General features: G+C 45.6%; 1 protein-coding gene across 3 annotated transcripts in view; it reads right to left on the bottom strand.

Moving 5' to 3' along the window:
• Positions 1–11890, bottom strand: part of SUFU (SUFU negative regulator of hedgehog signaling) — a 106744-nt gene extending 94854 nt beyond the window's left edge. For all 3 annotated transcript variants that reach the window (XM_065923225.1, XM_065923227.1, XM_065923226.1), the window contains exons 1-2: positions 11556–11890; positions 6756–6890 (exon numbers count right to left, since the gene is read on the bottom strand). In XM_065923225.1, coding sequence (XP_065779297.1) covers positions 6756–6890; positions 11556–11737 — 317 coding nt within the window. In that variant the 5' untranslated portion in view covers positions 11738–11890. The remainder of the gene's footprint in view (positions 1–6755; positions 6891–11555) is intronic.
• Between the last annotated feature and the right edge of the window lie 122 nt (positions 11891–12012).

The following is a 12012-nucleotide window of genomic DNA, read 5'->3' as shown; positions in this document are numbered from 1 at the left end:
CCTCTCGACTGTTCAGTCAGTTTGACTGGGCCAGCTCAAGGAATCTTTTCCCAACAGCCCCCTTATTGAAGGATTCCTTGAACTGGAAAATTTAGAAACTTACACCATGAAGGAAGAAAGAATCCATGTTACAAATGAAATGCTTTACAGAGGATAAAGCCACACACCCACACAGATCTGCTAGGAACCCAACAATGCCTCAGGTCTTCTGTGGTTACAAAAGAAAATTACAAAACGAATTCTCAAAGTTTCAAAATTCAAGATCTGGGGCCTGAAATCCAGCCCAGAGCAGTGGTTTCTGCCTCAGGGAGAGCTCTATTCCTACTGCTGGCCCTTGTGCCCATTCCTGGGCCAAGACCAAGAACACCCCACTCTCCAGGTAGCCCAGGTCCCCTGCCCTTAGCAGAGAACATCACAATTTACAAGGTCATACTGAAACTAACCACCTCTGAGATGAAAGACAGAGAGAGGAACCAAAGCGTCAGCAAGGCCTGCCTTCCAGTGAACCTGCAAAGGATTTCCTCAGCCTGCTGTGCCCAGACAGGGAGAGGGACTGCCATCTGTGGATGTCTAGAGAGGCAATCCAGTTGTCAGCCTCTGGAGAGCCCTGGGAAGAAAGCAAAGGCCAACTAGTAGAGGGCCTGCACTCCTAGAACAGGTATGTTATGGCAACAGGCAGGATCTCCACTGGAAACCCCAGGGGATGAAATGGCATGTTAAAAAGTTCCTGCCAACCAAGCTCTGAGAGAGGAAAATGAGCATTTCCCAACTGCAGGGGACCAAGGCCACGCAAAACAACAAGTGGAAAAGTTAATCTGTATCCAGTGTTTTAATAAATAATTCATTCGGTGCAGAGCCCAGATGGGAGAAACCCAAAGGGAAGAGAAGGTTCTCCACCAGCCCGGCAGAGGCAGCCACGGGGAGCCAGTTAGCAGCAGCTCCAGGCCCCTGGGGTGAGAGAACACCTTTCCACTCCATGACACATCTGCCAAGAAGCCAGGGTCTGTGGGGCAGAGCCCAGATCAACCGTGGAGGTAGAGTCGCGGTGTGGGCTCTGCCCTCTGGAGCTGCCAGCCTGCAAGCCAACACCACACAAAGACTGGCTTTGGAACCAGCCCGGCATGAACAGCAGATGACCTGCCCAGTGGAATCCCACCAGGGAAGTCTGCCTGAGATCACAAACACTCTGAAACTAGCCAGCCTCCTGCGCCTCAGTCAGACGCCCTGTAGCCTGGGTCCTGTTGGGACTGCTGGCAGGACCAGGGTCAGCCAGAAATCCCCACGGAGAGGGGTGCTGAAGCCACTTCTTCCACAGCCCTGCAAAGTCCCACATTCCAGCCAGCAGCTGCCCGGCCACAAAGAGAAGAGCCAGAGCTGCAGGCTTCCGACAGGCATTTGGCAGCTGAAGCTCAGCTGTCTCACGCCTCTCAAGCAGGGGGGTGGGGTGACCAGGACAGTCTTGGCCACTGAAATCAGCTGGGGGTGGCCTTAGGGTTTCTAAAGAAACACGCCCATCTCCCATGTGGCTGCCCCGAGGTGGAACTTGTTCCATATCTCCAACTTTAGAAATAGCCTCTTAAGAACCTTTTAATTCAAACAAGTGCTCTCTTGTCCTGTTTCATTAGTGAATGTGAACAGGGAAAGAACTTGGATGGAACTGGCCAACCCAGGGCTCATCCAATCAGCTTGCTGTTCACCCCTCTCAGGGCTACCAGGGTGGGGCTCCCCTCCTGCTCGCCAAAGAAAGCCTGCCAGGAGCAAGAAGAAACCCAGGGGACTCCTGAGCTTCTTCATGTCCTGTTCCTGTCCTCCATGAGCTATGAGGATAAAGTAAGGCCTTAATGGAAAGAGGTACACAGTAGGCATTTAATAAATGCTGTTGACTGATTAAAATGGAAAAGTAATACAGGGCAATAGCTAAGGACACAGGCTTTGGGGTTGCTAGAACTGACTGCTAATTTACCACCTGTGAAATAAGTTCTCTAAGTGTAAATTACTGTACCTATGAGCAAGAAGTGATAAGAATTCCTTATGTCATATAATTACTATAAGGATAATACAAAGAGCTTAGCGCTACTCTAGAATATAGTCAAAACTAAAAAGAAAAAAAAAGTTTGCTTATATTATTACCTTAAAGACAAACAATGCCCTGTCCATATTCCTTTCTCCCCAATTAGGAGAGAACACATAGAACATTTTATTTTTTACTTTTTACACTTTTAAAAAAAATTGAAGTATAGTTGATTTATATTGTTGTGTTAGTTTCTGGTGGACAGCAAAGTGATTCAGTCATACACATACATTCTTTTTCATTATGATTTATTACAGGATATTGAATATAGCTCCCTGAGCTATACAGCGGGACCTTGTTACACAGAACATTTTGGATGTTGGGAGACCCTGTTGCTGACAGGTCAGGAGACATTAACTTGCTGTATGGCCTTTGGTATGCTACTGCACTTTCTCAATTGCACAATTAAGAGACATGGACTAAATCAGTGTTTCCCACTTGTATGTGACTAAATAATACTGACTCATACTTTAAAAAAAAATTCTCTTCTCAATTGTCTTTCAACTTTTCTAATCATACCTATGGCCAGGTTCTATTTGGTGTTGGTGTGTCTTTTAAATACTTCACTCATACTTACTAATCTCTTGGACAGAGAAAGCTGACCTCAGGCTTAGAATCTTCTCTGACAGGCCAGAATTGAGCTAGAGGTTAATAATAACATTGCTTTGTTATCACTATGTTTACTTTAATAAGTACCTTTAAATTACAGCAAGTGATAATGGTTTCCCATATATGGTAATGATTTAACTTGTTTTTTTTTTTTTTTTGGTCACAGCATGTGAGAACTTTCCCCAACCAGGGACTGAACCCATGTCCCCTGCTGTTCTAATCACTGGACCACCAAGGTGATTTAACTTGTAAAAAGATATCAGTGTTTTAAAAGGAGATTAACTTAAAGAGAACATAAAGTAGGTAATATACTATAGGCGACAAAAATTATGAAGGCAGCAGTAAAAATTTTGGAAATACTGGGCTAGAAGATTTTGAAACCTCCTCTTAGTTCCCAAAGTGAATGTTTGTGTCTGAGAGTGTCAGACTGCAGATCTCCCCCAGTCCCTTCCTACAAGGTTCCTCTCCAACTTCACTTCCTCCCCGGAGCTTCTTCCAATCCAGCAGCCCAACTCCAAGTCGCTTGCTCCACTGTGCTCCCAGATCATGTTTCACATCACGGATCACAGCATTTATTTACTCAGTATCTTTACATTTATCCTCCCTCTATAGCATGTACTCCTGGAGACAGGAATTTTGCCTTGGCATATTATCTTATCCTCAAGACATCTTATCCCTAAGACATCTGTGTCCAGTACAAAACAGAACTTCAGCACTTGATGAATGCTGAATAAATGAACCGAGGCTTCTGCCCTTTTTTTCACTGAAAGAGCAGTCAAAAGACAGTGTAAGAAGACTGTTGCCAGAAATTCACTTGTTATAATTCCAATTCAACACCTCTTAGCACTTAAGCTGGGTGAGAGAACACTCACCTTTCTGACCTCAGTTTCAAGCACTAAATTAAATGAGAATTCATGAACCAGTTTTAAAGAGGGCTCGCCACATGAAATGTTTGGAAAAGCTAACTTTTCTTCAAGAAACTTATCAGGATCAAAAAGAGACCAGTCACACCAGCACAAGACCAATTACAAAGGTACTTCTGACTTCTGCAACACAGACCAGAACTCAGTAAACATCCAAGAACGTTCCTCCCATGTCCTTCCAGTGACAGGTTTTAATACCAGAAAATCCTAGGCTTGAATGGTGAGATAAAAGTCCAAAGGGAGGTCTCACCATTGTCATGAATGACATCTGAATATCAAAGTGTTTTATCACATAGAAATGACACACATATACAGGGATACTGCTAAACACAGAAAGGCCCTTTTTCAAATTCAGAGGTTGCCTTTCTTCAAACATAGAACCTTCTCAATGTTCTTCATGCCAACTGGGCCTTGGACTCATATCTCAGTGGTGGGTAGACTGTAAGAATCTTTAGGTCACATAGAAAAGAGTTTTTGTTTTTTTTTTTTTAGAAAAGAGTATTTTTTTAACTGGAATAAATCTGTCAACAAAAAGGTTTTCAAATTCAGAGGTTGCCTTTCTTCAAACATAGAACCTTCTCAATGTTCTTCATGCCAACTGGGCCTTGGACTCATATCTCAGTGGCGGGTAGACTATAAGAATCTTTAGGTCACATAGAAAAGAGTATTTTTTTAACTGGAATAAATCTGTCAACAAAAAGGTACAGGCTAGCGGCACTAAATATCCTCTGCAGGTTCTTATTAAAAATATAAATTAAAGTCTGGCACAGTCCATTTACTCCCGCATCTGTTTGCTATTCTATCTCCATTATTAATAATGTAATGCAGGGTCTTGATTCAAGCAAGATTAATTCCCTGTTCCCAAAGCCTTCTGCTGACACTGCAATGGATATGTCTGGAAAGCTATAAAGGGCAGGCCCAGGCATTGCTCCCAACACGTGATCAATGAGGAGACAGAGCCTGGGCCTCCGAGCTTAACAAGAGTAAAGAGGAAGTTGAGTTGGACCTGTGATCAGAGAGGTGGTTTAGCCCAGTGGTTAAGAGCTCAAGCTCTGAACAGCTCAAGGCAATCCTAGCTCTTTTATAGCCTAGATGTGTGACTTCTGACGATCCATTTAACCCTTCCAGGGACTCAGTTTCCTCATGTACCAAACAGAGGTAACAAAAAGACTTGATAAGATTGTAAAGCATTTGACACAATGATATGAAACACAGTAAGAACTAAAACAAAGCAAAAAAAAAATAAAAGAATATTATCATCTTCTTCAAATCAGCCTCTTATGCTGAGGCAGGGCAGGAAGAGCCTGGCTACTCTTTCAATTTGCACACACTAAGCAGCCACCACCAAGATACCAAAAAGATGGCAATAAAAAGATAATATGCAAAGCAAAAATAGGAAAAGATATAATAGAAATCAGCTCTTGCTTAACCATGCTAATAAGGGGGAGGGAAAACTACATTAAAATTGAAGAACCCTTCCCTCAAAAGAATATAGATGAAAAAAATTTTTCATTATACATTATTTTTAAATTATTAGAGAACATGATACAATTGTTTAAGAGGCATTAAGAGCAGGGACTCTGGAGCCAGACTGCCTGTGTTAGAATCCTGGTTACAGCACTTCCAATCTGTGTGACCTTAAGCAAATTATAGAATCTCTTTGTGTCTTAGTTTCCTCAACAGTAAAGTGGGGCAAATATTAGTACCTACCAGTATTTTAGGGTTGTGGTGAAAATTAGTTAATACATATACATATAAAGTGATTAGAAGAGTACTTGGCTCATATTAATAATTAATGCTTAACAACTGCTAGGTTTTATTATTTTGTTGCTATTTTTTTCAGCTGACAATGTTTAACTTAATATTAAAATGTATTTAAATTCAGTGATTAGACAGGGAAGTAGGGGAGGCAGGTAGGATTGAGAAGTGTCGCAGGGCAGCAAACGGAAGATAGACTAGGATAAAAAATGTACTGCAACTGATCTGAGCACAGATAACTGGAGGTAAAAAGGAAGTAGGTAAGATCCACAGAGGAACAGAGATGTACATATTCATGATAAAGCAAGTAGAATAAAATCTTAATGGTAGAATCCAGGTAGTGGTATAGGAGTGTTCACTGTAAAACTCTTTCAACTTTGCTTCTTTTAAAATTTTTATAATAATCTAAAAGGGGGAAAAGGAAGTAGACCTAGAGGAATCAACTCAACTTCTGGGTCACAGCTGTGCTGCTTGTCCTCTGAGCTCAAACATCACAACAAGCTTGGAGAAACCTAATAGTTTTTGGAATTCTCTCTTATCATCAACACTTTCCCGCACCAGATGAGCAGAGCTCAAGTCCTGATCTGGACCACCTCGGCACAAGTAGCTACAGGCAGAGGGTAGAAACCCAGATGGTTCCACGTGAGAAATGCCAAATTCAAGGGACTGTGACATGATCCTCTCTGCTCAGGAAAATCTTGCTAAGGAAATTAAAATAGAGGAAGTCTTGTGCAGGCTTCGGAAGCAGGAGGGCGGACCTCTGACCTGCTTCTGACCTGCCTGGACACTGCCCAGGTTCCAAGTGACAGGCGCAGTCAGTCAGGCGGCACTTTAGGTAACAAAGGGAGTGAGTCTCGGATCTTGTAAGCCCCTAAAGGCCTAGCAGCCCCCGGGGGTCTAAGAGGTCTTGTGACTCACAAGGTGAAACAAACACCACTGTAAAAGTTAAATCAGAGCTGCCTTTTTGCACGCAAACTGATGATGATTATCAGTTTTCGGCCTGGGATTGTAAGCAGGAGCCCCCAAAACTGCAATATGAAGTCTCACCCGTGGGATGGATGCACTGCTCAGTACCCTTTCCCAACTGAGACTCCAGATTGCCATCATTCGGGACTTTCCAGCACTATTCAAGCCTGGATGTAGGTGTCGGCTCAATTTGGTGATGTACACGCTGTTACTTCTCTCTATTGTTTCTATTTCTTCTCCTTCTAATGACTGTATATTGAAATTAAGTTAATCTATTAAAAGTTGAAACTATGTATGTAATGAGTGGTTTCTTTTGTTAATGACTCCTTCAAAACTAAAATGAAAGTAAAACTTTTGGCAAAACAAAACTCAGAAATAAGGCTCAAGGATAAGGAAGAAGGAGATAGAAGGCAAGAGCACACACTCACTCATGGACTCTGTTGTCGCCATAGAGATCGCTCAGGCCAAAGCTGATGTAGTGCCAGTGCTCAGGGATGTTAGCAGAGGGGCTCCCCACATTCCTGTACATGCTAACATAGTCCAAGGGGTCTGGGCCACCCAACCTGCAAAAGACAAAACACAGGGATGTCAGTGTAAACCTGAAAGCAGACAATGTGAAGCTAAAGGGCTCTGCCTTGCAAACCTACAGGCCCCATCCTGGACGAATCTGGGGTAAAAGAATTAAAGGGAGGGCCACACCTCTCTAGGATAAGAACAAAGGATGGACAGCTGGAGGTAGTCCAGCTCTACAAGCACAAGAGGCTCCCTTCTCCTATCTCAGGTAGAACCTCTTTTAGAAATAAAACAGACAGATTGCTCTCTTTGACTTCCTTCTGTTTCAAGTTACCAACCCCAAGTGGGATTGGCAGGGATTATCTCTCTTCCACGGTGCCTGTAAACACGCCAAGCTTCAAGGCAAGAAGTGCATCAGTTAATCAATGGGCCTCTGTTGAAAGACCATCCTGAGCATCCCCAATGGGCATTGTTACTGGAAGCAGAGGCTCAGCTCCACTCCTGCTTCTTAGACAGCTAATTCCTGAAAGACTATATTGTGCCCTATGTTAATTATAGTTTGTTCTAAACAGACCCAATGCCTCCAGACCCCAGCCTGAACACCCCAGACCAAAGCTGGTCTTTTATCATGCAAGTGACAAAGGCCAAACTTAGGCTAGCTTAGCTCTGAACAGAGAACTGCAGCAGGAGCTGGCTGAGCCCTGTGAGGTCTTGCAACTGTAAGATGATCCCGGGAGACGGCTGCCTGAAAGGTAGAGCTGGAACATTAAATGATTCAGGGCCTCTGAGGACCACATTAGACTTCCTCATAATTCCAACAGAGAGGCAGCTGAGGAAGAGATTCAGTCATTAGCTCACTCTGAGGATTTAATTCAAGAAGGTGTCCCTTTAGCAGAGTAATTAGTTATCTTTTTAAAAGAATCCTGCTTTTCTTCAGAATGGAGAGGGAAACGTGGTAGACTCGAGAGACAGACTAAATGGAAACCATTAGCACAAAGAAGTCTGCATTTAGCCCCCAAACCCTGTACTTAAGCTGCCTCGGACATTGGACTGTTCCACAGACTGCAAAAACTTTGCTTGCCCATGGGACAAGGATGGGGTACACTTGGCATTGGGGATTATATGCTGAAAGAATACAACCAACCAAATAAAAGATGTTACACATATGTGATCCCAGCAAACATGCCAGTACCACACAATGCAAACACTATTTAAAACCAGTAGGTTTGGTTTCACCCTCTTTTGCCAGGACATTATTTGCCTTTGCAGAAGTCCTTATTCTCTGCTGGGAAATGCTAAGTTATTTATAGGACTTGCAAGAAAGTCGCTACAAATAGCTTAGAATCTCAACGGAGTGGATTAGGAAAAGGGATAAATCTCCATGGCTTTCTTTAACTCTGCTTTTGCCAAGTTAGTCACTCAGTCGTGTCTGACTCTATGCGACCCCATGGAATGTAGCCTACCAGGCTCCTCTGTCCATGGAGTTCTCCAGGCACAAATACTGGAGTGAGTGGGTAAATCATTCGACTAATTCCACAATCATTTGGATTTAGAAAAGTCTGTTGGAGAAAAGAAGAAAGGGTGGTTACCCCTGCAAGAACCTCATGATAACTGCAGAGCCCTGGAACAGGTGGAAATGATTACAGGCTCCATATCTGCTCTATTCTCCCTGCTGCTGGGTCCCAGTCCTGCCCGCCCTTCAACCCAGGTCCATCCAGCAACAAGGGGCAAAACTGTGTCCACTCTTTCATGCTCCCCATCTACCACACCCGAGAGCCCTGGCCAAGTCTCCCAAAGGGCATTTCATCAAAGAGAGGGGCTTTACCTTAAAACTCCATCTGCAGAAAAGGACCGAGAGTCAAACAAAATTAGCCTTTTCTCTAAGTACGTGGTGTTCTGTTCTACTCACTTGGAGACCTGATAGGAAGCAGATGAGTACGTGGAAAATCATCATATTTTGCACTTAGCAAAAGATGTTATCCCAGGACCCAGATCATCCCTCAGTGTATGTCCCTGAACACCTGACTTCACAGGGAAGTTGCCAGAGTGACCCAGGGCACTGACTCTCCTTCAGCTCCCTGACCAGTAAAGCCTCAGCTTTCAGCCACAATATCCCAGTTGGCTAGGGACTACTAGTCAAGAGAATCATCCTTCTGTCACAAGAAAAAAGAATCTCAAGATACCCTGGGCCACAGCCAGACAGAGGCAGCCTCAGTCAGTCATCCTGCTATGAAAATTGAAGAGGGCTTATAGGATCCCAAATGTGAAGGCTGGATCTTAATTATGCAACCCCTTCAGAATCTTCGAAAAAACCAATCCTTGAGCTGTTCCTTCTCATTTATTTCTGCATCCAGGCAGCATTTCTAATTTCACAAAGTGCTATACAATCATTTTTGTTCATCATTAGATGTTGGCCCATCTTTTAAGATAAGTCCTGACCTGGCTAACAAACTTGCAACAAGATGGGAAAAAAGGTTCACAGGGAGATGGAGGAAAAAGCAGATTCCCAAACCAGTCTTAGTCCTTTGCATTTGTTCACTACCTTTTTCTCTTCTGCCACACCTCATGGTTTGTAGAACTTCCCCAACCAGGAATCGAACCCATGCCCCCTGCAGTAGAAGAACAGAGTCTTAACCACTGGACCACCAGGGAAGCCGGCGTTCAGTATTTTTTACAACTCTATCCTTCATGTCCACTTGGGTGACATAATAACAGTGGCCCAAGTCTGAGAGAGGATTTCTCCTTATACTCAAACAAGTTCTGAACAAACAGCATGGCAGAGGCAGGTCCCCCTTTTCTCACGAAGTATGCCAATAGAGTCCTTCACTGAACATATTTAAATATAGCGGTACAAACCAACAAAGACCTACTGTACAGCACATGGAATTCTGCTCACTGTTACATGGCAGTCTGGAGGGGAGGGGAATTTGGGGGAGAATGGCTATATGTGTATGTAAGGCTGAGTCCCTTCGCTGTTCATCTGACACTATCACAAACATTGTTAATTGGCTATACCCCAATACAAAATAAAAAGTTTATGTACTGAAAGGAATTATACCAGATGGTAATAAGTCAAGAAAAAGAAATAAATGGTAAAAGAATGATAAAAAATGAAATAAAATTGCCATAATTTGTAGATGAAAATAAATAAAAAGTTTAAAATGGGTGATTAAGTTATCAAGAGCTGCTTTTTACTCAAAAAACCTCTCCAAAAACTCCTCTCAACCAAAGAACACCGTGCCTGCCAGAGAGAACTGTACTGCTGACCACACCTCCTCCTGGCTACCAGATAGAGGCAGGCTGCTCCTGCCTCTCTCCCCACGGAGCAGGTGGCTGCTCCCCAGGCCCTTCACACTGTCAGCCTCTTCACATCCTCCCACAGACAAAGGGAGCTGGGCTTAGCCCTAGACAGACCAGCTCCTGCCATCTCCAGGAGAAGTAAGTGGTTGCCATGGAGGGAAAAGACTCAGTCCTAAAGGAAGGTAACCAGTAAAGACATCCACTCGTCTCATTCCCCCTTCGGGGGTATCTCCCCTTTGGCCACACCCCAAGTGGCTGCCTTGAACAGTCTTTCAGGAGCTAAAGAAGGGGTTCATCTACTACAGTGCCGGCATGAAAGTGGTTTTGTACAGATTCAACTGGTTTCTCAGTTAACTTTTAGTTCAGAAAGACCATGAAGAAGAGTCCCCATAATAGAGGTGGCAGGAAGAAACAGGTTGCAAAAAGAATGGGAAACTAGAAAAGATCATTCCTTCCCCAGGGGCAGTTCATGTGTACACAGATCTGATCTTAACAGAGTTACTTGGGGGTTACTCTCAGCTTCCCTGAGAAACCGGTGCCTACATCTGGGCGCTCCAGACCACAAAGTTTCTCTTAATATCTCACTGAAGGATCCTCCCGTGTCCAAGTTCCGGATCTTCATCGTTTACTGGAGCCTCCTTCAATCCAGAGCCAAACCGTGGATCTCCCTGACCCAGCCTGCCCCTGTTCTAGCCAGTGACCTAGAGCAAAGCAGCCGCGGAGCCAGAGGAAACTCTGCATAGAATAAGACAACTGTGCAGAGTAAGCAGAAAGTTGATGGGGAGAAGCGGCTCCATCGAACTTCAAACGCAAAAGCACTGCACTGATATGAATGTCTGAGCTCATCCGGAAGGTATCAAAAAGAGAACTCCCCCTCATCCCTTCACAAGCTCAACGCTCACATCCTAACCCACAGACCCACACCCGCTCCTACCCTGTGCAGTCCCGTGCCCTCCGAGCTCCTCCGGCCGCGCGGCTCCAAAGCCTTCTCAGATGCTCCTCAGGCCCCGCCTCGCCTCCCCCATCTCACTTCAGCCGCCCCCCCTCGGCTTCCCCGCGCCCACTTATTACCCTCTCCAGGCGCCCCCTCCTTTCACCACGTTTACAGTTCCCTCTATCCGGCCGTCGCCCCCTCAACTTCTACTGACACCCCCAATTCACTCCATTCTTCTAATGCCAGTTAACCCTTCATCCTCCCCTCCCTTGCTAACCTTTCGCTACCCACAGGCTTCGTTAACCCCTTTGTCCCCATTCCTAACTTGAGCCTTAACTTCTTCCCTCGCAGCAGGAAGCCCTCTTCCAAGTGCTTTAACCATTCTCCTTTCCCCTCCAATTCCCTGGCAAATTACTTCGCCCCCGGCTCTTTAACCCTTCTCAGCCCGTCCCTGTCGGTCTCCGCGCGGCCCAAGACGTACCAGTACTTGACGATAGCGGTAACCTGGAGCGGGTTCGGCTGGTCTGGGTACAGGCGGCGGCACTCTCCGTAGATGGCGTGCAGTCCTGGGGGGAAGAGCGAGGCGAAGGCCGGAGGGGCAGTAGGGCCAGGGGCCGGGGGCGCGGTGGGGCCGGGGGCGCCACTAGGCCGCAACTCCGCCATCGGGGTGCGTAGGGTGCTGGGGGGACCGGGAAGGGGGGAGAGCACTGACGCGCCAGCAGGCGAACTCCTTGGGTGCGACTCCCGGAGGCGATGGGGGCTGCAGCGAGGTCTAGGCTCCGCGCCTGCGCAAGGCGCACTGTCCGCACAGGCCGTCGCCGCGGTGGAGACGGCCAGAGGGTGCCTCGGGGGCCGCGGGGCGCTCAGGGGGCGGGGTGCCGGCGCGCCCTATTCCGGTTCCATTGGCTAATGTCTGTGCCAGTCACAGGTAGGGAAGG

This window comes from Muntiacus reevesi, chromosome 2 (assembly GCF_963930625.1).
Source record: "Muntiacus reevesi chromosome 2, mMunRee1.1, whole genome shotgun sequence".
NCBI classification, from domain to species: domain Eukaryota; kingdom Metazoa; phylum Chordata; class Mammalia; order Artiodactyla; family Cervidae; genus Muntiacus; species Muntiacus reevesi.
The sequence above is the reverse complement of the archived record's forward strand: the minus strand, read 5'-3'. Positions and strand labels throughout refer to the sequence as shown.